The sequence below is a fragment of the Anabas testudineus genome, chromosome 11, assembly GCF_900324465.2.
Source record: "Anabas testudineus chromosome 11, fAnaTes1.2, whole genome shotgun sequence".
NCBI lineage: Eukaryota > Metazoa > Chordata > Actinopteri > Anabantiformes > Anabantidae > Anabas > Anabas testudineus.
Window position 1 is genome coordinate 16,312,392 of NC_046620.1, and position 22,977 is coordinate 16,335,368.

At 41.5% G+C, this 22,977-nt stretch overlaps 2 protein-coding genes across 4 annotated transcripts in view; both read right to left on the reverse strand.

The window, feature by feature from the left end:
• trim71 (tripartite motif containing 71, E3 ubiquitin protein ligase) overlaps positions 1–9,051 on the reverse strand; it is a 28,981-nt gene extending 19,930 nt beyond the window's left edge. The window contains 1 exon segment of the mRNA XM_026348699.1: positions 7,229–9,051. Coding sequence (XP_026204484.1) covers positions 7,229–7,957 — 729 coding nt within the window. The 5' untranslated portion in view covers positions 7,958–9,051.
• Positions 9,052–11,298: 2,247 nt separating this feature from the next.
• On the reverse strand, positions 11,299–22,643 carry topaz1 (testis and ovary specific PAZ domain containing 1). 3 transcript variants are annotated; one of them, XM_026346980.1, is made up of 20 exons: positions 22,207–22,643; positions 18,523–21,046; positions 18,395–18,444; positions 18,031–18,116; positions 16,849–16,895; positions 16,685–16,755; positions 16,475–16,533; positions 15,969–16,055; positions 15,832–15,889; positions 15,547–15,698; positions 14,781–14,873; positions 14,565–14,665; positions 14,355–14,406; positions 14,062–14,233; positions 13,870–13,970; positions 13,480–13,645; positions 13,237–13,389; positions 12,512–12,715; positions 12,070–12,256; positions 11,299–11,988 (listed from the first exon to the last, which is right to left on the reverse strand). In XM_026346980.1, exons 1-20 carry the CDS (start codon positions 22,550–22,552, stop codon positions 11,793–11,795), a joined length of 4,905 nt encoding a protein of 1,634 aa, XP_026202765.1. In that variant the 5' UTR covers positions 22,553–22,643; the 3' UTR covers positions 11,299–11,792. The 3 variants fall into 3 exon arrangements, with proteins under 3 accessions (XP_026202765.1, XP_026202763.1, XP_026202766.1); XM_026346978.1 differs by having other exon boundaries at positions 14,355–14,418; XM_026346981.1 differs by lacking the exon at positions 22,207–22,643 and adding an exon at positions 21,945–22,037 and having other exon boundaries at positions 14,355–14,418.
• Positions 22,644–22,977: the final 334 nt, after the last annotated feature.

A 22,977-nucleotide genomic window follows, 5' to 3' on the forward strand; every position in this document is an offset into this window, starting at 1 on the left:
AAGCTAAACAACCAGCTCTCCTTTCTGAATTATCTCTCAGTGATAGATAATCATTCAAGTGTTGGGAATAACGAAAATGGTGGGAGATTAGTAGTGATACTCCACTTGTGACCATACAACAACAGCCTAAGCCAGTCTAGTATGGTCAGACTGGATAATCTGTGGAGTATCCAATCCTAGCATTCCCAGGAATACCAAGTGCCAGAAAAAGACACAGTTATTTCCTTCCCTCCCTGCTCTCTCCATCACTCTCGCACTGCCCCACCCTTTTGTAGCAACCCCTCTTGGCCTATTGCCACACACACACACACGGACATGCCTGCTGATGTTTTGAAACCTTGCTACATACAACAAGTGGGGCGGTGGCTGCGAGCCAGAGATCTGATTGGATAGAGAAGGAAAACAAACCAGAGTCAGCTGGTCAGCTCCTTAGCTAGGGAGCATGTGACTGCCTGTGGTGTTTTTAATAGAAGAGCTGTTTAAAAAAAAAAAAAAAAAAAAAAAGAAGGCATAGCACTAACATATGTCTGTATCTATGTAAAGTCACAACCGAGCTATTTTTCTTTACTGGGACAGAGAATAATAAAACAACCCACATGCTTAATAATAAGCAGCCTTCAACCTAAAAAACAAGACTTCCCTGTTCTTCCCATTGTAACATATCCTCACATCAGTTTATTTACGCACACACACACATTCACACAGGAGAAGCAGCAGTGACAAGATTGACCTATCTATCCCTCTTAATGGAAACTCTTTTATTTAGCCAAAGTCTTTGCCGAAGACCCTAGTGTCTGAATACAAACGTGATTGATAATGTCCAGCTAAATGGATCGCTAGTTAATTATGTTACACATTGACACCACTAGTAGTCTATCTATTTTAAATAGAATTTACATCTAATTAAACAGGTAGTAGAAATGTGTACACACACACACACACACACACACACACAATGTCAGCAGTGCTACCAAACCTTGTGCCATTATTACGACATTGAAACATGAAATCAATCAAAGTTGTTTCAACTTGGGAACCTCACATTTCCATGGGCTAGAGAGCCAGTGCAGAGTCACATCATTGCATCATCATATACATCTGCATATGTTTCCACATTCACAGCAATGCTAACGCTAAACACAACAATAAGCACTACGATGTCTGTGTAAAAAAGTTGCTCCTGTCTTCACAAGCCTTAATTCACATCCAAACACAGCTGGTTCAATATGAGCGCTGCTTGTTCTGTTTACAATGTATGGTGATTAAATTTGATATGTTTTTGTTGTTATTAAAACTGAATTTCAGATGTTCAATCACACTGCAGTGAAACAATTGTAATAAATAATGGGCTTCTTTTTATGTTTAGAACAAAGCTTTAGTTGATCTTGTGTGTTTTTCCTCTAGTAATGTCTCTCAATAAGAGAGAGACAGAGTGTTGCATGTTCATGAATGCAAACACACAAGCACGCAAGTGAGGCTGAACGTTTTTTTTTCCTGTTACACACACTACCAACATGGCAGTAACATTCAAATGAATTGGGGTTTGTTTTTTGTTTTTTTCACCCACATTTAACGAGAATGAACATAGTTGTTATGTAACATAATTAACAGCTGGCCACTAAAACTGTATAAAATACATTAGCAATTCTCAGCAACAATGTAGTACTAAAACATGCATGGTGTGGTCCTTAACATCATGATGAAGGTGGAAAGCAGAGTTTGAGATTACAGACTATCAGAAACAAGATACAAACTATTTAGTGCAACTGGCAACAAACTTGTATAGTGCTACTACAGTGCCTAATATTACAACCACTTAGGGGGGATAAATCGTAGGTGGAAGCTGTGCAGTGTCCCCTAAATAGGGTTCAGAGTTTTAACATCAAATGTGTTAACAGCAGAATCCCGTTGAGTGAGGTCAAATAATGGCCAATTAAAACCCAATTTGTGCTCAGCCACTGGGAAGGAAGTGGCAGGTTCCAGCTTTTGAAAGGGGCTTAAATCCTGTTGGCAAAGATAATGTGATAAATGCCTTTCTTTCTATCCATTCTATCCAAGTCCTCAAAATGGACATCAAAGCTAGGACACACACACACACACACACACATACAAATATACAAGCTTTCTCCTGGCCTACATGAAACACATTCACAAAACACATAAAAACAGGAAATGCTCTCTAATTACTGGACATATGTTGTGCATTAAAACACTGGAAGTCGAACTTCATATAATTCAACTGTGCTGGCTGTGTGGACACACACACACACAGTAAAATCCTCTTCAGAGGATAACTACCTACAGATGGGAGATGCTCTTGGAAATGAAAACACTGCTGCCACACACTCACATGGATACTTCCAGGAGTGATGAAAATGTAATCACTTGCCTCCTTGCTAAATCATGTTGAGAAGACGTGCAACATCTATAATGTCCATTGTCTCTGACACAGAGCAGACATAGGCTGCTGATGAGAAAGGCAGGAGTCGGCAGAGGAAATACCCTGTGTGTGTGTGTGTGTGTGTGTGTCTGTGTATGTGTGTCTGTGTATGTGTGTGTGTGTGTGTTTGAGACAGAGAGAAGGGGAAAGAGAACCCAGGAGGTATAAACTCAGGTTACAGGAATTCCTCTGGCCTTGTATCAGCGACAGTGTTGGGTTAGGTTTCCTTACAAACATTCTCTGCTAGTGAGCTCCAGAAAGAGGGGGAGTAGGCATGGTAAACACAAAGTCGACCTAACATATGTTTTAAGTGATAGTCTCCTTCTATAGAACTAGCCAACAAATCAGAAAAGCATCAAGAAAAAGAGAATTGAGGAAATTTCAGACAACTGACTATCTCACCATCTTGGGCTCTGAGGACAAAAAAGCACACTGATACACATCAAACTGATTAGTTCAACTTCACCTAATCTTAAAAAAATAATAAATTATAAACTGATGCATTTTAGGCTCTTATTCCACAGCAACACTCTCAGTACACAACAACTATTTGTGTGTGTCTGTGTGTGTATAAATAAGAAGCCATGCATGTGCACTGACAAGCATGTAGCTATGGTGACAACAATTTAATCTAAAGCAGAGAGTGACATTTTGCAGGATTACCATATCATTAAGTGTCTTTCAGGTGGAGTGGTGTATGTGTGAATACAGGATGACATCACAGCAAGAAGAGGGCACTCCTTTGATGTAATCCAATTTTCCATTTCACACACAGCGTGGGACCCTCCCAGACTGCCTGTGGCTCAGTCGGACATTTATGCTGTTTAAGCAGGTCACATTCTATATATTCTTATCAGTCACTCGTCTACTCTCTTTGCTGCCTAATGAGCCCCTTTATTTTAACTGAAACCTGTTGTTTCACTAACGATTTGCCTGTTTCCAACATTTGGGAATTAAACATTTGGTGCAGTTTCTAATACTTTGTTTCCATATGACTTTCAGGTGACATCGCATAGGGTTAACTTAGCTTAATGATTGATTTATCTATGTATGCAGAACTGGAAGAAAACTCAAGCCAAAGCAAATAAATGTGATATTCACTACACTCCCCCGACAAGAGTGAAAAAAAAAAGAAAACTTTCCATTGCACTTGATAAAATTTAAATTGAAGTGAAGGACATTGCATGTTCCTGTCTGCATATAAAATATCCTGAATCCTATTTTCCGATTCCATCATTGCTTTGTTTAAGTTTGAAGGTGAATTTCCACAAGCTACAATTTGTATATAAATTCACCACGTCACCAGATAAAATGTCAGCAATCATCAATTAACATTAATACTGAAATGCATTTAGCAATTTTTGTCATTATCCACACACGTTGGAGAGATAGCACTGAACAAATATGCAGACTAGCAGGGCCCTGAAACTGAAACACCCAAATGGAAAGTAGCCATTGTTAATGTTATCACTTAAAGCTCTGCAACTGAAACCTGTGCAAGCATGTGACTCTAAATCAGTCTACTCCACCCTGCCCACTCCCTCTGCTCTGCCATGCTCAGGTAGTCTTCCTGTCTTCCTGCTTCAAATTGTTTTGTATGCATCAGGCTGGAATAACTGGAATTATCTGACTGGGTATGAGGTACTAGCACTGAAGTATATTTCTGCTAATAATATATTAAAAGTTACATATTGTATATTAATCACATAATTACTTACATCTGTGTAAAATTTCAAAAGTCAATCACTACATTGTGTTTATGGTAAATTCATTATCGTTAAAAAGCTGTCAGTCCTGAAGCTTGCTTAGCAGGACGAGAATTGACTATTTTCCCATCTGTGTTTCAATGTGGAAAAGGATGTTTGTAGATGTATCCTAATTCCTTCTGTTGTGTAGGTGTTTAAGCAGCTGCATAATGCACTTCTCATTCCAGTGAACATCTGTTTTTTCTTTGTTTCTTTGTTTTTCCACACAGAGAAAAGGTCTGAATAAAATTCACAGTGCTCTTATTTTGTAGTGAGGGTCCCGACACACCAAATTGACAAAAAAAATGTCTCTGTCTTCTGTAAATACTTGAATATGCAACAAAGGCTGCAGTTGACTGCACACATCCTCACATGTATAAGCTGGCTCTGTGAGAAATTGAAAGAACTAGTCAGTAGTTAAAAATATATAAATAATATATATTTTGTGCTACAGCTAAACCTCAATTTTTGACTGCAATGACACTAAAATAAATGCTTGCTGTTGGCATTAAATCTCTTTTAGCCAAGGTCCCTCACAGTAACCACCTCCCACAACCCATAAAAGTGAATGACAGAAATATCACGCTGGCACTTGCTGGACAATAGCATTCAAAATAGTAACAATGCCTTATCTTACCATTGACAAACCATATAAACAATGAGGTTGAAAGAACACGACTGTCAACACCCAATGTACACTCAAACCTCAGGAAATTACATGCTTCTAAATAAACTGACAGACACCAGTATCTAAACACACACAAAGAAATGGGAACTTGTGTGTTTAGTAAATTTGCACCGTATAAACAAACTAGGAATTACGTGAACAAAAAAAAAGTAAATAGAGATTAAGAATGCAAACAGGAACAACTTTACAAACAGAAACTCTGGGTATATGCTGACTTTACCATATGATTGATGTGGAGGTGGGTGATGGACAATGACTGCTTACTCAGAGCTCATAGGTAAAGAAAGACTAGCCTTCTCCTGTGTCATTCCCTCCCCCAGGGCTGAAACACAGTGAGTGACTGGGAAATAAAGCCCTTACTGGAAAACTGAACCAGCCCATTTACTGGCAGTGGATGGGGGGTGTAAGGCTGGGGGGTTAGAGGGATTTGGGAGGTTCTAGGGGTCAGGAAAAAAACTAAATTGGAAATCTGAACTGGGCCTTTGTGACTTTGCACTTAATTAATGTTCTACAGACAGAATCAGTCATTTATTGACATCACAGCTTTTTAGTTTAGTGCAGGTTCAGCACATTTCAGTGCCCCCTAAATAACCATGGACTTGATGGAAAAAAAAAAATAACAAAAAGGTTGGACTTTATTGGTTCATGTTGTTTGAATTTGTAATTTTACAGAACACTACTACAGAGGTTTTAGTTGCGCTTGCACTCACGTTACCCTCCACCATTGTAAACCATCCCGCTTCTTTTTCAAACACTTTGCTCCGTATCCTCTGTGGAACATGCACAGAAGCAACATTTGAGATGATCTGATGCCTCAAGCTTGTAGCCATCCTCAAGCTAGTTGCCTGCTTGCAGGCTGTGCAAACCTGGGTAATTACATAATTGCAGCCAGTCCACAGACATAGCGCGTGCTTCCTGAAATTCGAAACACTGTGGTTTGCTGCTGTGCTGACTTCCCGCAGCTCCTTGGCTCACTAGTTTAAAGGGAACCCCAACCCAACTACTTCCCTCTTCTGCCATCTTCTAAAACACACCAATACTAAGATGACCAATACATTTAGACCGGAAGAACATAAAAGTGGGCTAAACCCAGCACAGCTTGCCACACACAGCATTTGTAGCATGTTCCGACCCTTAGTGGTGCCTACTTACAGTAGGTTACCCTGTGAAGTTTCTAGCCACTCGCCATGCTAGAGAGACATTTCTTTTAGGTAAGAATATACGCAAGGCAAAGTAACACAAAAAGAAGCCACTGATGGGTGGTGAGCTTCCCCCTCCATTGTTTGAAATTCTATAAGTAATCAAGATGAGTAGACGCTTTGCTTCTGTTTCACGTTACAACTGATGACATCAGATTGTGCATCAGAAGACATTCTCATTAAGCTGAATCTTTTAAAATGTCCCCACGTTGCATCACTGGCGACATGAGTCTTTACATGGCAATGGGCATCAGCAGCATGTTTTCCAAGGTTCAGTTAACAGCGAATGGCACCCTGCTGCATCGCCAGTTTGTTGGACAGCCAGTAATGAGTGCATGTACTACTGGAACCTAATAGATTGATGTGTTCATTTTGCTACACCTTTATTATAAACTACTTAAAAACATGTTTTTTATTAATGCTCTTGTGGTAAAGAAGCAGGGAGAACTTCCTTTAGCTCCTCAACAAAAACCATAAGTGGTACCAAATTGACATTCCAAGACCCCCTGCTTCTGCTATTTGTTATTCTTCCTGGACATATGACTAAAGCAAGAAAGAGCCGATTTCCTTTTTCACAGGCCTTTATAGTTTATTTCACCCAGGTCACATGGTGTAGAAAAAAAGAACCCTAGGCCCCAGTTCCTACTTGTCTTTCCCATTATCAGAAAAAAGCTTGATTTCCATTGTATGTCCACAGATAGGACTCGTAACAGTCATAGAAACATGTGCAGTTACAACAGGGGCCTCTTTCTGCCCTCAATGGATGGTGTGGTATAGATTAACCAGACTCTGCATGTGTCTATGCCCATAAGTGTGTGCATGCACGCAGGGCGATGTGTGCGTAAATCCAGCTCAGCACACGTGCCTGTTTGTCTCCAGGGAACTAGGTGAAGAGCCACTCGGCTTCCTTTGAACCTAAGGCCATATGGCTCCCAGTATGGTTCCATACTATACACATAATGCTATTACACTACAGGAGTGTGCGTGAATGTGCGAGTGTGTACTATAATACTACTACACTACTAATACCACAGGACCAGTATGATAGGTTTCAGTGCCAGAATGTTTACCATTCGTGTCTAAAAGGTTATTAATATGGCCTACATTATTACAAGGGTAGTGGCTGAGGCTTTGGTCTAGTTTTATCTTTGCTCACCTCATTGTCATGGTGTTGGCAGAAGCTCATGCGATCCTGGAACAGGGAGAGCAGGGCAAAGTTGTTCTGCAAGGACTGGGCGAGGCACACCGACACCCCTGACTGGCCAGGGTTGCTGTTGGCATTGCCCAGGCGGAGGTTCTCTCCGAGGCGCTCGATGAAGTGGTCTTTGGTCAGACGTACCCGCTGGTGTGCCCGCACACAGTTATCACACAGATACTCCTGGCAGTCGAGGCAGTGGGAGGTGGCCGGGTTCTCCTCATCACAGGAGCTGCACTGAGGCTCTCCCAGGTGATGTGGCTGCAGCAGGCCTCCATGGGAGTGATGGAAGCCTGAGGAGCCTCCAACTAAGCCTCTGTGGTGGTGGTGGCCGTTCTTGTGATGGATCTGCTCCTCAGAGCTCACCACCACATCCAGCAAGTTGTTGAAAAGGAAGTTGGAGGAAGGCAGGGAGTCCACCCCGGCCTCGGAGATGGACACCTTTTGGTCGCATGTAGGGCACCGCAGCTTCAGCGGGTCCCCGGGACTGCGCTGGCCCTCAAGGCAGTGCCTGCAGAAGGCGTGGAGGCAGGGCAGGACGTGGAGCCTCCTGGTGGTCTGGCTGGAGGAGGACGAGGTATGTGAGGAAGATGAGGATGTAGAAGAGCTCGAGGAGATAGGAGCAGAGGAGCCGCACAGCTCCTTGCAGAGCGGGCACGTCTGCAGGTCCGAGTCCGGAAATGAAGCCATCTGCAGCGTTACCGTAACACAGGATCAGTTCACAAGGCGCGCTGCGACGAGGCTGACGTATTAATTTGGGGACACATCGGTCCGTTGTGTCATCTGGAAAATAACGTGGAACTTGAGGTAGATTCAGTAGGTGTTGAGGTCAGTTCAACAGTGAAAAGGGTTTTAGTGAGCTTAAATATTTCTTCTCTGTACTGTATAAATCTAACGTGATGCAAAACAAGGAGGTAGTCAGTTCTTCCAAACTTCTGAGGTAACAAAAAGAAAAATACTTAGGCTCGTAGGATCGATTCAGTTACGTAAGGCGTTTTCTGAAGAGGAGGAATCCAGGTTATTCTTTCAAACACGGCCAACAAGATGACAAATGCACTCTCCTGTGGACACAAATATCCCGACGGTGCTTCGTTAATGCTCATAAAATAAAGCCGAAACCGGAGTGACACTGGATCGGCGTCGAAGTACTGGGGGCTCCGTCTTTCCTCTCCCACCGACTCGGCAGCATGACTCCAGAGCTCCGCGCTACTAAACAGCCCCCAGGAGGAGTACCGAGGGTTTTCTGGCCGTCTTTTATCCTCTGCTCTGCGATTCGGGTCCTTGTCGTCGTGCTGGTTTTTCCTGTCTAGTCCACCATCGGAGCCCGTTCAGGCGGCGTCGGGCGCAGCCAAAGGTCGGTTGATGGTCGCGGCGCGAGCCTCGGACCGAAGCACCGTAAATGATTCATCAAAGCCCCGCTAACACGGTGCGCGCCGGGCGGTCAGGGCATCACGAACAAGCGCTCGGAGCCTCATGTGAAGGCTAAGCCTCTCACGGGACGTCTGCGACGAGCCTCCGCGCGTGGGATCCACAGAGGCCGCCTCCAGCGCTCCTTTTCCCCCCCTCCCCTGCTCAGCCTGTAGCTCGGGCTCCCTCCGCGGCTCTCCGCACGGAGGAATGCGCAGGATTTGTGCAAACGGTGACCTACAGCCGTCCGAACCCTGTCCGTCCGCCGACCGTGAAGGGCTGAAACCTGGCCCCGCTGTGCAGGCTCGAGCGAAGTGAACAGGAACGGTAGGTGTGCGCTGTCGCGGGGGCGCGTGCTGCTCGGGGTACAGCTCCTCGAGCTGCTCTGACTCGACTGAGGAGGGAAGAAAGAAAAAAAAACAACAAGAAGCCACTTCCGCCCTTGGCTGGAGGGCGCGTGCTCATGTGCGCGTGCGTGCCCTGCAAGTGCTGATGCGAGTCAGGGGGACCCCCCCCCCCCCCCCCCCCAATATACAGTACATACATTTAATACATTTTTTATAAAAATATCCCAATTGCTAATTGTAAATTCTCACCTTTATGTAACTTTGACATGCTCAAATATGACTGAAGCGGGTAGTGTGGTGTGCATATTGACTAATATGTGATTTATGTATGTAGTTTGCTATGTAATGCATTGGATCTAATGAACTGGGATACATTATTTATACATTTAAAACAAACAAAAAAGACCTGGTCAAAGTTTTGGAAATACATATTATGGAAAGATATTGAACCACTCTTCTGCACTCCTCTATCAATACTGTAAAGCTGTTTAAATTTATAAATGTTGTAGTTTCAGCCCAAATAACAGCATCTACTTATTACCCAAAGTACAACAGATTTATTTTTGAACAAGACATTAATCAAATTATCTGAGGTGACTTTTTAATAAAAACTACTACTTGTTTATTCTGTATAATATGATATTTATACCTAATTGTTTGACTATTACACACTACTGTGTTTAAAAATAAAGGAGTACATCTTATTCTACAGGTCATCATAAAAGTTGCATTTAAAACTTTATTTTAAAAGTAAGTGGTAACTATAAGTGTCCGATAAATGGATTAAAATGATAAAGTAACCTATAATGAAAATACTCAAGTAAAGTACAAGTCTCTAACCATCTTGCTTGATGTTAGATACTGTTAGATAATTTTTCAGCTTGCTGTTTCAGCTCTTTTCTTCACCAATAAGCTGAAGCAAATTAAATGTATGCAAATGTGAACTGGCTCGGGTCAGTCACAACCTGTTTGACCATTAAGAGCTGCTCTCCCTAAGGCTAATACAGTCATACAGTCCTGTTTCATTACCCTTCCAAAAACCACCTCCTCACAGGATTCACTTGCAGAGATGATATTGACCACTTAATTTGACAAAGGTCACAAATGTCATTCCACTTGTGTAAAAGTCAGGGGAAACAATAATAATAGCTCAGACCAAAAAGGGAAAAACAAACGGGAAATGGTGAGTAGATTTTCAACAACGTTGCAAGGTGATCAAAGGAAGCAAAGCTGGATAAAAAGGATGAATGGCACACACACCGGAGGTTATGATGATATGTCAAAGTGAGTAACATTTCTCAGGAAGGAACAGTCCAACCAACACACACACACACACACACAACTGATAATTCCCTGTATGAGTCACTCAAACTGTGGTGTTATGATTATCTCTGTCCATGGATTACACCCACATTGTAGCTTGTTTGCCCAGTACGGTCATTTTCCATTATTTACAGCATATCGTCTGTCTGAATGGTATGGGCCTCTTGACAATGTTAACATGAAATAACATCTCAGTAGAGATTTATGTATCCACACCACATGAATGTCTACCAGGCATGTTTTCATTTTACTTCCCCTGGAGCTCTCCTCCTCCTCCTCCTCCTCTCAGGACTTTGTCATAGATTGAAAGGACATGCAAGCACACGCGCCAAGTTTTGCAGAGGTCCAGGGTTAAATTGCAGATTAAAATTGCAGTTATCCATGCAGATATCTATTTATTTTTAATTCCACTAGCCAGCATGTATGTTTCTCCATGGCATTTCTCTAATAGACTTGAGTTTTACTATTCGTTTCACAGTCCAGTGCCTCCCCCTAGTGGTGAATAAGCTCTCAAACACCTTCAGACCTGTAATGCTTGTTTAAAAAAAAATAAAATCACTGAAAAAAGCACAAGGAAGTTATAAGCAGTTAAATGCTCTAATTAGCTCTTTCAGTTCAGACATATTGCTCTTTTTAATATGAAAAAACAGCTGTTATTAGTGTTAATAGGTCTGTTGGGAAACTGAGCTCACTACCACAATTTTGCAGCGACCTGTCTTGCCAGACTCGAGGAAACTGCTATGAATGCCAAGAGCCACTAAACAAAACAATGGCACTGGGTTTTACCAAAAATGCCAGTAATAACTACATTATACAGAAAATTTAGTTTTCTATTTGTGAAGAAATGCTACAGAGACAAACATTTCGGAGCAGAACATTTTTATAAAAATACAGTTCAAAAAAATCTAAATCACAGCTATTGAGCAAATGATGAGGAATTGAATTAAGGTCTTAACAATCAGCAATAACAGTAACATAATACTGTCAGACTAAACCCCCTCATAAATATATACATATTTACAGTCAGATGGTATTTACAAGTTGGAAATTAGGGCCTAATGCCAGTAACAGCAACCCTACAAAATTATGCCAGACTCCATTCAATCAGGTACTCACTTTTTTTTTTCTACCCCCAAACTGTACCTTACACAAATCAGGCAAAATAACTCAGGAAAACAAGGAATTAATAAAGAAACCTTAAACGTATTTCAACAAAACAGAGTTATTAGCATTATAGCAAAGAAAGTGTAAAGTTCTGGTGTCAGTCTTAGGTAAACTTTTGATTTCCTGCTTCTTAGTCACAGGCTAAACTGAAACACGTTATAAAAGCACAGCCAACTGAAATACACATGTTCATCATTATCCTGATTTTATTGGTCGTTTTCCCAGAAACAATCGATGTTTTTGGAAGTGGAAAGTACAGTCAGAGACAACGTACATTAGGTCCACTACATCCACACCTCATTGGCCCACAAATGATTGTGGCGGAGCCATCGTCGAGCCGAGGAAAGATCCAGAGTGAACACTTGGTCCTGTGAGGCATTCACTGCTGTGTAGCGAACAGTTAGTTTGGGTTGAGGGATGCACGCTGCAGAGAGGAGGCGGCTGCCAGCAGAGAGGTACTCACTCTCGCAGCTTTGAGTCCTGAAGGAGGAAATAGGATCGTCGCGTTCATGCAGATTACATAATGAAACCTGTGTTCAGTCAGACACACAGACACGTTACCTTTTGAGAGTGATGTTGAGGGATGAAGTGCTGCTCTCCGGCAACTGGAGAATGAATGTTGCGTTGACAGTGATGAACATCTCAAAGGTGAGAGCAAGCTCCACCTCTCCCAGATGACAGGGGACGATCAGTGACATAAAACCAACGGGAGCAGACACATCCTTGTAGTACCCCACACTCAAAGAGTCTAATATAAACATTCATGTAAGAATTTTTTTCCATTCAAACATCTATTAAAATCATTCATTTTTCTTATCAAACATATATATTTCTAGTGTTTCTGTAAACACTGGTTGTTGATCAGCTGTTTTAGATACACAACAACTCCAGCAGAGGGAGCTGCAATCCAGTTGATAGATACTTTCAGTTTTTCTTTAATTGTGTTCATGATCCATATTTGTGGAAGTGGAGAAGCAAAGAAAACCTGATAATTATTACTCACGTCTGAAGACTTCCCGTGCACGGAGCCAGAGGTTTTGCTTTCCTAGTTTTTGTAAAAGCACCTGCAGCACTCTGTGGTCAACGTCCAGGTTTTTTGAGAGCATGAAGTCTACGGTGTCTGAGGCCACGGGAAGGATCTGTCTGTCCACACATGCTTGTAGATGAGAGTTAAACATAGGACTGTACCTGGAGACGTCTATCATGTCTGGTGAAAAAAAAAAACACAATTACATATCAACGTATGAGATTTTCATGGTATGAATACCGTCCACAGAAAAATATCACAATTTCACAATTATTATTAATTACAAAGCACACTTAATGAAGGAAAACATAGGGGCTTTAGCACCACTGGTGGTGGAAGCATTCACATTCTAAAGTCAAGTCTAAATAAAAGCCTACCATTGTGTTACACCTGTGTAAATGTGTAAATCCTGCATTTAAAATATGAAAATAAGTATGGAATTCATGAAAATGTACTTAAAGAATTAAAAAGTAAAAATAATTATTGCAGAAAAATGTCCTATGTGACCGTCTGTACCATTAAATTTGATATCACTAGATCGGTATTACTCATACATAATTTTAAAAAGGTACAACTATTTGAATCTTAAAACTATGTAAATCATGATCACTTAATGTGATAATATTGGGATCCTGACAATGATAAGAACTCCTTCCTTTGCTTTCACATTGAAACATCTTTTTATAAATGTGTTTTCTCACTGTTCGGCTCCTTAATTCCAGGGAGATTACACAGAACCTCCAGTGTGTCTCGGTGAGATGCTTTCTCAGCCAGACGCATCAAGACAGAAGTCCTTCTCTCCAAATCAGCAGGCTCACATGGCCACGTGCACGAACTCAGGAACCAGTTGTTTTCTGCGTTACAAATTGGACAAACAAACACTCCCTGTTCACATTTTAATATATTATGAGGTCTGTTAAGCCAGTCGGTGTCAGAGCTTTTACCTCGGAGTGTGTTTAAAGCTCCCTCCACACTGCCACTCAAGAGGAAGAGCTCAGCAGCCACAGTGACGAGGCAGCAGCGTGAAGCTCCATCCTCATTCCCAAACAAACCCTTCAGTGTGGAGTAGCTAACTTTTGACATGGAAAGTACTTCCACCACCCTCCGACCCTATATTTGTAGACACACAAAAGACGTCTCACATATATATGTGTGTGTGTGTATTATAAAACAACAAGGAGAAAGAAATTTTATTTGTGTAAGATTTACAACTTCTAAAAATCATGTTAGACTAAATGTTAAAAGAACAAAGCTACACTAGCACTGGAATATCACGATCACGAACTTTACATGCAGGTGATAGGCATTGGAAATACACATAAGGATCCACTTGCCTTGGCCCACTGATGCGTTTTGTGGTATCTCACCATGAGAGAAACTCCGATTCTGCCTAAAAAACTCCTGATCAGGTCGTCCTCACTGTCACTTTGACAAACTAAACAATGAAAATAATCCAATTATCAGAGTCATTATGTACTGTTTTGGACAAACAAATTTAGTGTCATTCTAAAATAACTTAACTTTACCTGTGTCAGCAAAGGCAGCAAAGGGCAGAGACAGCTTGTCTTTGCTGTCAGACAGGAGTGCTATGGCAATGCGACCGCTGATTTGTTCCACTTGGTTGGGGTGTTTGCTGAATTTGCAGATGGACCTGAAAACCCCTCCCATCCGCCTCCAGTCCTCTTGTTTGGTACAAAGCTGACAGAAAATAGAAAGGCAGGCCTGAATACAATGACATGCTGATCATAAAACCATTTCAGTTTTCATCATTATTTATGATTAAGTCAACAAAGGTATTCTACTGAGAAGAAAAACTAACCTCTAGTTCCACAATGGAGTAGGCCAAGTTGAGGTATTCTGGCAATGGTGCACTGCAGGACAACCTTTTATAATAAAATATCTCATTCTACTATTAGTCTGTACCACAACATTTCAAAACTAAAATAAAATACAAGTATTGTCCGTGAGTAACAAGTACAAGTAATCTGTCTCTGTATTTTGATATGCAAGGAGAAAAGGTTCAACTTACACTGGCACAGGTGAGGTTGGATGGATTGTGTGCTGGAACTCAGGAGTATTTTTTACACAGTCGAAGCAGTCCAAACTCAGCACCAAGCCTGCACTGGCCATCTGTCAGCACACATCCACTATGATACCTTCCACATACTGTACATACATACACTATTTACAGAAAACAGATCTCACTATCTTTTTGTAAGTAAAGTGCGCTGTAACTCTGAGATACCTTGAACATGAGCTGCATGAGCTCAGGTACGAAGCCGATAAGACCTTTCTCTCTCACAAAGTTGAAGAGGGCCAGCAGGAACTCGTGGCTGGGCTGGCAATAGAAGAAGAGGATTAAGTTTAAAAGTAATTTACAATGCCCACAGAGAAGCACCGCTTACAAAAATGACTTTATGTCACAGTCACCACTGTACTATTGATATTATGATTACTTCTTTAAATGGGCAGTTGATCCATGGGAAATATACATGATGCCGTACATGTCTTTAGCACTCGAATTAGACCCCAAACTTTAGCCATTCGTTAATTACTCCCGGCTGTTCTCGGCCACAGACATCTATCCTCCGGCTTCATTCCTTTGTACGTCGCTCTCGGTAAGAGTGCTTGAGAGGCTCTAGCCTGGTCATTCTCTGCATGTGCCTTGGCCTCGGGTCAGCTCAAGCACTGGTTTTCTTTCAGTTCATTTATTTACTAAAGGAACGGAACTCAAACAAACACGAAACATCTTTCACAAAGGAAGGGTCTATAGGATTGTGTCCCCAACAAGCGGCTCCTTGTCTGATCTAATAACCATCTTTTATAAGCTCACGTTCACTCTTACTCCTGAATCTAACAGCTGATAACAATCTTAATCACCAGGTTGTTGATGGGACCGTGAAACATAACAGTACAAAAATAGAACAGAAGTTCTCTGATCTGTAAATACCTACAAGGAACACAGCAGAACAACTTTATTTTATTATGAGATTGATCACAACCACACTAACCACTATCTTGTGGGCCAAGCTGACATTGAGGACTGAGAAGACATCAGGGACCATGGTAGCTTTGAGCAGAGCCCACAGGAGCGACAGGAGCACAGGCACCGAGAAATACACTCCTGGTGGGTTGTTCTGGTAGTAGCCTCTAAACACAGCTCCTGGAAGCGAGAGGTAGAGCAGACTGTTTAAAAAAAGCAAACATGGACAGTGAGCAGTCACACAACTCATTAATTAGGAGCAATAAGTTAGCCAATCAGATTAAAGCCACTGGCCACTTAACTGAAAAGTTACCTGCTTTCTGGAGGCACATTGGATTTTTGGCGAAACGCATCACAGTTTCAACACAAAACTGAAAGATAGGGGAAAAGATACATGATTCTACAATTCTCAAATTAGGCACCAAAAAGAAATGTTTACACTGTGCATACCTTCTCATCTCCATCCGCTGGCACATGCTGAAATCGACACATCTTGAACCCACAGGATAGTGATTCACTAAAGTACTGCCTGCAATACTGAGGAGCAGAGAAGGTGGTGCATTACTGAAGTGGACCTATCACATAACAAGATTCTGGCCTCTTGTCCTGTATTTATGCTGCTTTTTTACAGATTTAAAGATACAGATAAGACACCAGTAGGCCACATGTATATATATTATGTACAAATATAACATATATAAAATTATTTGATTTGATGCTCAAACTTTAATAACATTTCTATATATATTTTTTTCAATTAAAAGGCCAATTTACTAAATTTTCAATTTGTTTCCTAAGCTTCTAGTTTGGGGAGTACATGTACAGTATGTGAACGGTATGTATGTAAGTATGTGATTCCTTGATATATCTGGAAATACAGTCTCTACTGAGGCTATAAAGGCCTATGAATGAAGCGTTTTGTGTGGAGACAGTTTGTTAGTTAATGGAAAACTTACAGAATTAGACTTCTGCCTCCTAAACTCTGTCACGTTTGCTAGACTTGTGATCCTCGGCCCTGTGTAGAGAGCAAAAGGACAGCTCATTTCTTTGGTTCACTTACTCAGGACAACGATATTTATGTTGACAATTCAATGACGGAATGAGAAGTTACCTGCGCCAACGAGACACAGTACAACCAAACCAACACCAATTTTTTTTCTTCTCACCATTTTTTACAGTCGTAAACGGAGGAGGAGGAATGTTATGTGAAGAGTTCACAGTTGGAATGGGCTGGCTCCTATTCACAGGATATTGACACAATGATTATCAGAATACTGACAGATTAACTGGATACAAAAAATATTTCATCATGTGACGTGAAAACAGTTACCTTTCCATGCCACTGCTTACATAATTGTTGTTGGCATCTAGCTGACTCTGTTCAAAAACAGATTAAAGATTATACAGCATACTTGTTTGTTCAAGATTAGGGCATTACTTCAGACAATACCTCTATTCTTAATAAAGAAAATCCAATATTACTGTAGTACTAAATTACAAAAAAGGCATATGTCACATAAATAGGTGTAGACTCCTTACTTTCCTTCATTTTTAAAGGTTAGTATACATTGTGTACTCACTCTGTATGTACAGTACAATATTGATATCAAAAAATGATCATGGGTGGTTAGAGTCTGTCATATTCCTCATTACCTATGTGTGTCCCAGTGGGTCACACTGGCCTTAACCTACACTTTGAGCACGAATGGGTAGCAAGCTTCAACACAGCACCGGAACATATGTTATACAGCTCAGTGAGGGGGAATCTAAGATGAAGGCATGAGGGATTAGTGGTGAGAAGACATAACAAGGAGCAGCGGCTACATGGCAAAGAGAAAGCTGGCAATGTAAATTTAACGGCTGATTAATGAGAAAGTCAAGATCAATATACAAAAGAAAAAAGGAGAATTCTCCATATTCAGTGAATAGCACAACTGGATTTACAACCCATTTTTTCCCCCAGAATGAAAATGCCTACACAGTGCTTGGTTCCATGGGGCAGGACAGCAATGTGGAGTTATCTTGAGATACTTCTTTATAGCTGATCTTCACACAGATGCACCTGGTGCATTTGTGAATGCATGCTTACACTGAATACACAGATCTGATGTTGCTTGTGAGTGAGTGCAATTACCATACAGCGTCCAGATATTTATCCAAGGATAAACAGATGTTGGCCAGATTTAATGTTAATATATTTTGCCCATTATTTTCTTCATATTTGGGTTGAATACTTTGAATAAAAAACTTACTTAGTCTTGTATTTTGATTAGAGTGAAGATTTAAAATTGGTTGGGCCCTATGGGATTTTCAGATTTTTAAGTGGCCCGCGGCCAGTGGGAATGGACGCTCTGGAAGGTACAGCGAGAATTTAAAAATAAGAAACCCTTTTAATGGCTTGGTTCTAAGCAACTGCAAGGAAGTTGCTGCTAAAAGTCCAGAGCATTGCAATAACATGTTGAGAAACTGTCCTGGGAAGTGCAGTTCTTGTGCAGTATATGACACACATTACCAAGTTTCTGGTTTGTTTGTCTGTCGCAAGACGTGTGTTTGGTGTTTTGCTGCACTGAGGTCTCCATGGTCTGCTGTCTCTCTCCTCTGGAAAACACACACACACACACAATAAAATTACAGAATCATTTCTGTATAAAACAAACCATATTTATATATGTGTGTATATATTTACACACACACACACACACATATATACACATATATATATATACCCAATTTCAGTGCAGATGTTTAAAAGGACAAATAGGAGGTAAATTATGCTTACTTCATCTATTTATGTAAATAAAAGGTAATTTATACGGTTGGTGACACACATTATGTTGCAAAATCTGAAATACATATGGGACTTTGGTTGGCCATACCTGTGACATCACGACTGCTCCAGTGAAAATCCACATTAACTGGTGTCAATCTGAAACACAAACACTGTTAGTTAGTTTCACTGATAATAAACATGATTTCTCTCATATTAGTAAATATGAAACCTTACCTTCGCTCAGACTCCTTAGAAGCTCCATCTACCTTTGATGACAGTGTTTTCAGCACTCCAGAAGGTTTAGGGATCTCACTGACCCTTGTAGGGCCTAGTCTCAGCAGACCTTGCTCAGGCAAGTTTTCAAACAGCTCTGGGTCATCCTGGATCACATCAACAAGCAGGATATCATGTTCATAAGCTGTGAACTCATCCAAAACACTTGGCCGAGTATCACTAGCTGTTTCAGCTGTATCCTTCTCATGGTAAGTTGTTTCAGATTGATTCAATCCCTCTTCTTTAGCAAAACATGTCTGTCCTTCATCACTGAAAACTCCTCCATCATCTTTATCACTGCTGGGCGGAGAGCAGGGTTCTGTCAGACCACCTGAGGTAGGAGTTGTCTTAACTTTAGAATTTATGGGAACTTGGTCAGAACTGCAGTTACCATGTTCCACATCATCTTCATAATAGGTTTCCTCCTGGCTTTCCTCTTCATTACTCTCACTCATGTCTCCAACACTGCTCAGGGTAGACAGAGTTTTATATTCAGATGACATTCCATCCAATTCTTCATTACAGTATCCATACTCCTCACAGCTTTGAAAACTCTCACTACTGATTTGTGTCATGTTATGTTCAGGCAACATGTCATGTTTGGTGAGGTCTTTGTTCACCTCGTCTTCCTCTGAACAGTCTTGACTCTGGGGAATGGAGTTTGTCCATGAGTGTTTTGGGGATGGGACAGGAGAGAGCAGTGGCAAAAGCAAAAACGCATCTGAGTTGGCTTCTACACAGCGGTCTGTGGGAATGTTCTGCTCATGGTTAATGGGTCTTGTATTATAATACAGATCCAATTTTGGTGGGTGAGTCTCTTTCTCGTCTTGAGGGAGAATGAGGGACGATTCACATGGTGGAAACCACGGTGGCAGGAGAGACGCCGATGTGGTTGAGAGGCTGCTCGAACCACTATGTGTGAAGGGAGATAACGTGGGAGACAGAATAGTAGCATTTTCCCAGCCACTCAAGCCAAGTGACGATGGGGAAGGGGTAGACATGGAGCAGCTAGTTTCTGGTTCGTTAAGTGGTATAAATGAGGCTGAGACTTTTGCAGAATGTGGTTCGCTTCCACATTGTCTCGATGTGCAAAGGACAGCCATATCTGAGAGTCTACTGGGCTGTGATTCTTCAGACTTTGTAGAGTCGGGAGAACATGAAAACATATGATCATCTCTTTTCCCGTTTCCTTTATTCAAAAAGCTTTCTCCATTTTCTTTTTGTTTCTCTTCACTTTGTTCAAAAGCCTGGTTGGTTGTGTTTGAAGAGAGTTTTGTAGCTGCATTGGTTTGATTGTTCAGTGTACTTGACCGATTTACTGGGGAGCTATCTGCTGGACAGGCTGTGGTGGTAGCATTTGCTGTAAGGCTGTAGCTGCTGTTAGAGAATGGCCATGGCATGTATGTGCGTGCACAAGAAAACTTAATTTTTCTGAAATAGGGTCTCACTCGCTGGCAGGTGAACGACTCTGGTTCGTCTGTGCCCTGCTCGTTTCCCTCACTGAGCATCTCTGATACCATTTGTGCTGCATCAGTTCGTCTGGGTTCATCTGAGTGGCCACAAGGTTGCTTGTTAACACAATCTTCTCTCATTGCTGAGCCAAAACTGCTGCAGCTACCAGACTTAAGCTTTACATATAACTGCCTGCAATTATACATTTGCTCTTTGTCTATTAAGCCAGTTTCTGCAGTCTTGTTGTAATTAATGCTTTCTGAATTTTGGGTAGGCAAACTCCCGGTGATAGTACCCCCAAGTCTTATTCTTTTATCTGTGTGAATCTCAGCTCCTGGACCAGGCTCCTCCTTACCATCCCTGTCGCACACACTAGTCCTGTACTCCTCCTTGATTGTACAGTTACCCACCAAGAAAGAAGCAGAAGAAGTTGCAGAGGCTTCAGTTGTCCAGTCCTTGAGGAAATTACATATGGTACGACAGCAAAAAGTCTCTGCATTTGGATGTTCTTTCATCTGCCTCTGAGGTTTACTGAGACTCTGAGAGCTGCGCTCCTCAGACTGAACCCTAGGCATTAACTCACCATTTGAGACCAGAGCACATTCCTCTCTTTTGCGTTTGTCATGCCCTAAACAGCTGGGCCAAAACCGAAATCCAGCTCTCATGTCCTGTTTAAAGCAACGCACATCTTTGGTCTCAAGAGCATTTGGCAACACAAAGCTACAATTGTGACAGCATACATCATAATATTGAGCCACATCACAGAGTGTCACCTCTGGGTACTGGTCAATCCATAAGACGTTCCTATTATAAGCCTTAGTGACTGGGGTTTCTGTTTTGAGCTTATAGTCAAGCACAGACTGTTCTGGGCCTCGGCTACTGATATTTTGTCTCAGTTTACCCAGCGTATTCTTATGTAATGAGATGTATTTACAGTCACCAGACTGACTATAGCAGGAGGCTCCGACGTCTGTTCTCAAAGACCCTCTTGAACCAGCAAATCCAGTAGAGCTTGAGTGTGCATGTGTACTGTCTGCAAGTAAAAACAAAAGTTTGTAAGTGTATATCTGTGTGTAAACCTTTTGATTATTTATCATCCAGGTCCCACACAAGGGATATTCCAAAGACGAGTTATATTACTATATACCCAATACCATTACACTATTCGATCCATCACAATATGAAGGGTTTGAATGAGAAGTGAGTATCTGGAGAAGATCACATCATCAAGTGGAAACATTTTTGCATTAGTTACATGACCAACTGTCTAAACAGAGGCCTCTGAAAGTCCAAGTTATCTGCAGGAGATCTCGGCGGAAGATGGAAGTTCATATGAGTTGACCGGAAGGGAGTTACCTAATTGCTAGCAGCTTTAGCATCTTTTAAAATTAATAATGTATATCAAATCAAATGCAAATATTAACTGCTATCTAGCACTGTCACTGACACAGCATTAAGTTTTGAACTTTACATGCATGCTGACGTTAACGGTTAAAATAAAACAAGGGTAGTTACCTAACACATGTCAGTAAACACGGGAATTAGCCGCGCTGTTAGCTTAGCATCCGACACCATCCGACAAAATTAGCCATTAGATAAGTTAAACAAGTAGCTTAAAACTTTGACCTACCAGAAAATCATCAATTTAAGTAAAAAAAAAAAAACTGTCAAATACCAGTAAGTGTAAATTAGCTAATCAGCGTTGAGCGGTTAGTACAGCTAAAGTGCCGGTTTACTTGACAGTCCGGTGCTCCTGTGTTTCTGCAGCGGCAGGTTGAGGATCGCACCTAGGGGACCTGGCCTTCTCTTTACTCCGTCCTTTTTTTTTTTTTTTTTACTTCTGTCCCTGTCGCTATCAGTAAACCGGGTAGCGAGGACTTTACTGTAAAACCCCCGTCGTGTGAATGTGCGTCCTCTGCCTGCAGACTTACCCTCGGACACTTTCTGGCTCTCTGTGGCGGTGTGTGTAGCCGGGGCTCCGTCACTACCGAAGCCCACTGTACAAGACATTTTGGCGGCTCTGAGCCTGGTTTCACCTGGAGCTGGACCTGTGTCCGTTTCAACAACAACACGTTTGTGACTCGGTGCAGAAGCACCAAGTGAATCTGAATCTGACTCTGAGGTCGCACAGCTTTCTGAGCGGGTCCAGTTTGAGCTCGGACCTAGTGTCGGCTTTGCTCTGGTGATACTTGCCTCTAGTGTACGGCCCCTCTTGATGGAAGTCTTTGCAGGACTGATCAGACCTTTTCCTCTTTGCTCTACCTACGCAGCTCCCCGGCTCTCCTTCTGGCGTGTTACAGGTTGTGTGTATTGTGACTTTTTCTGGGTTCATTTGTTCTTTTAAAAAACTCTGCACGGGCTCGTCTCTCACTGACACTACTTCAGACAAGTCTTGCTTTCTGTCTTCGTTAGTCGGCGGCTCCGATACTTGTCTCCGCCGATGAATCGGTTTTAGTCTAACTGCGTCTTTTAACGCCACTCGGTTCAGTTTTACTCTGCTAGAAGACGGGAACATAATTACAATTAAAACACAAACCATGGACACAGGTAGTGACTATTAAAGTTATTTCGTCAGAGCGTCACCCCTAGCTGATCCCCTCCCTGCTATTAACGATTTCACACTGGGAAAAGGTGAGCTGCACCCACTACGCATGCGCAGTGTGTAGCAATTAATATATAATTTGTCTATATAGAAAAATATTTAAATAAATAAATTTATTTAAAAGCACAGATTGATATTAAGCTTATAGTGTAAGACATACAGTGGAATTCTTATAAAACACAATCTCATTTAACTATATTTTAATCTGTTGTTAGGATGCCACTAATCTCTGCACAAAGTTAATTAAATAAGGAGCACTCAACATATGAACTGAAAAAGTAAATTAACTTATAAAACATACATGTATAAAAAAGACTTAAGGACTAATATAAACTACAGAAGCTTTAGAAATGGAGAATAAA

Bases quoted from the DNA above. Each gene is read 5' to 3' on its own strand.
- topaz1 (XM_026346978.1), bottom strand. From the start codon at position 22,552: ATGGTTTGTGTTTTAATTGTAATTATGTTCCCGTCTTCTAGCAGAGTA. The intron at 16,056-16,474 runs GTAAGTTTTCCA...TCTGCTCCTCAG, and splicing joins GGAGGCAGAAGTCTAATTCT to TATTGCAGGCAGTACTTTAG. The intron at 12,257-12,511 runs GTGAGTAATAAT...TGTTTATATTAG, and splicing joins TGCACGGGAAGTCTTCAGAC to ACTCTTTGAGTGTGGGGTAC.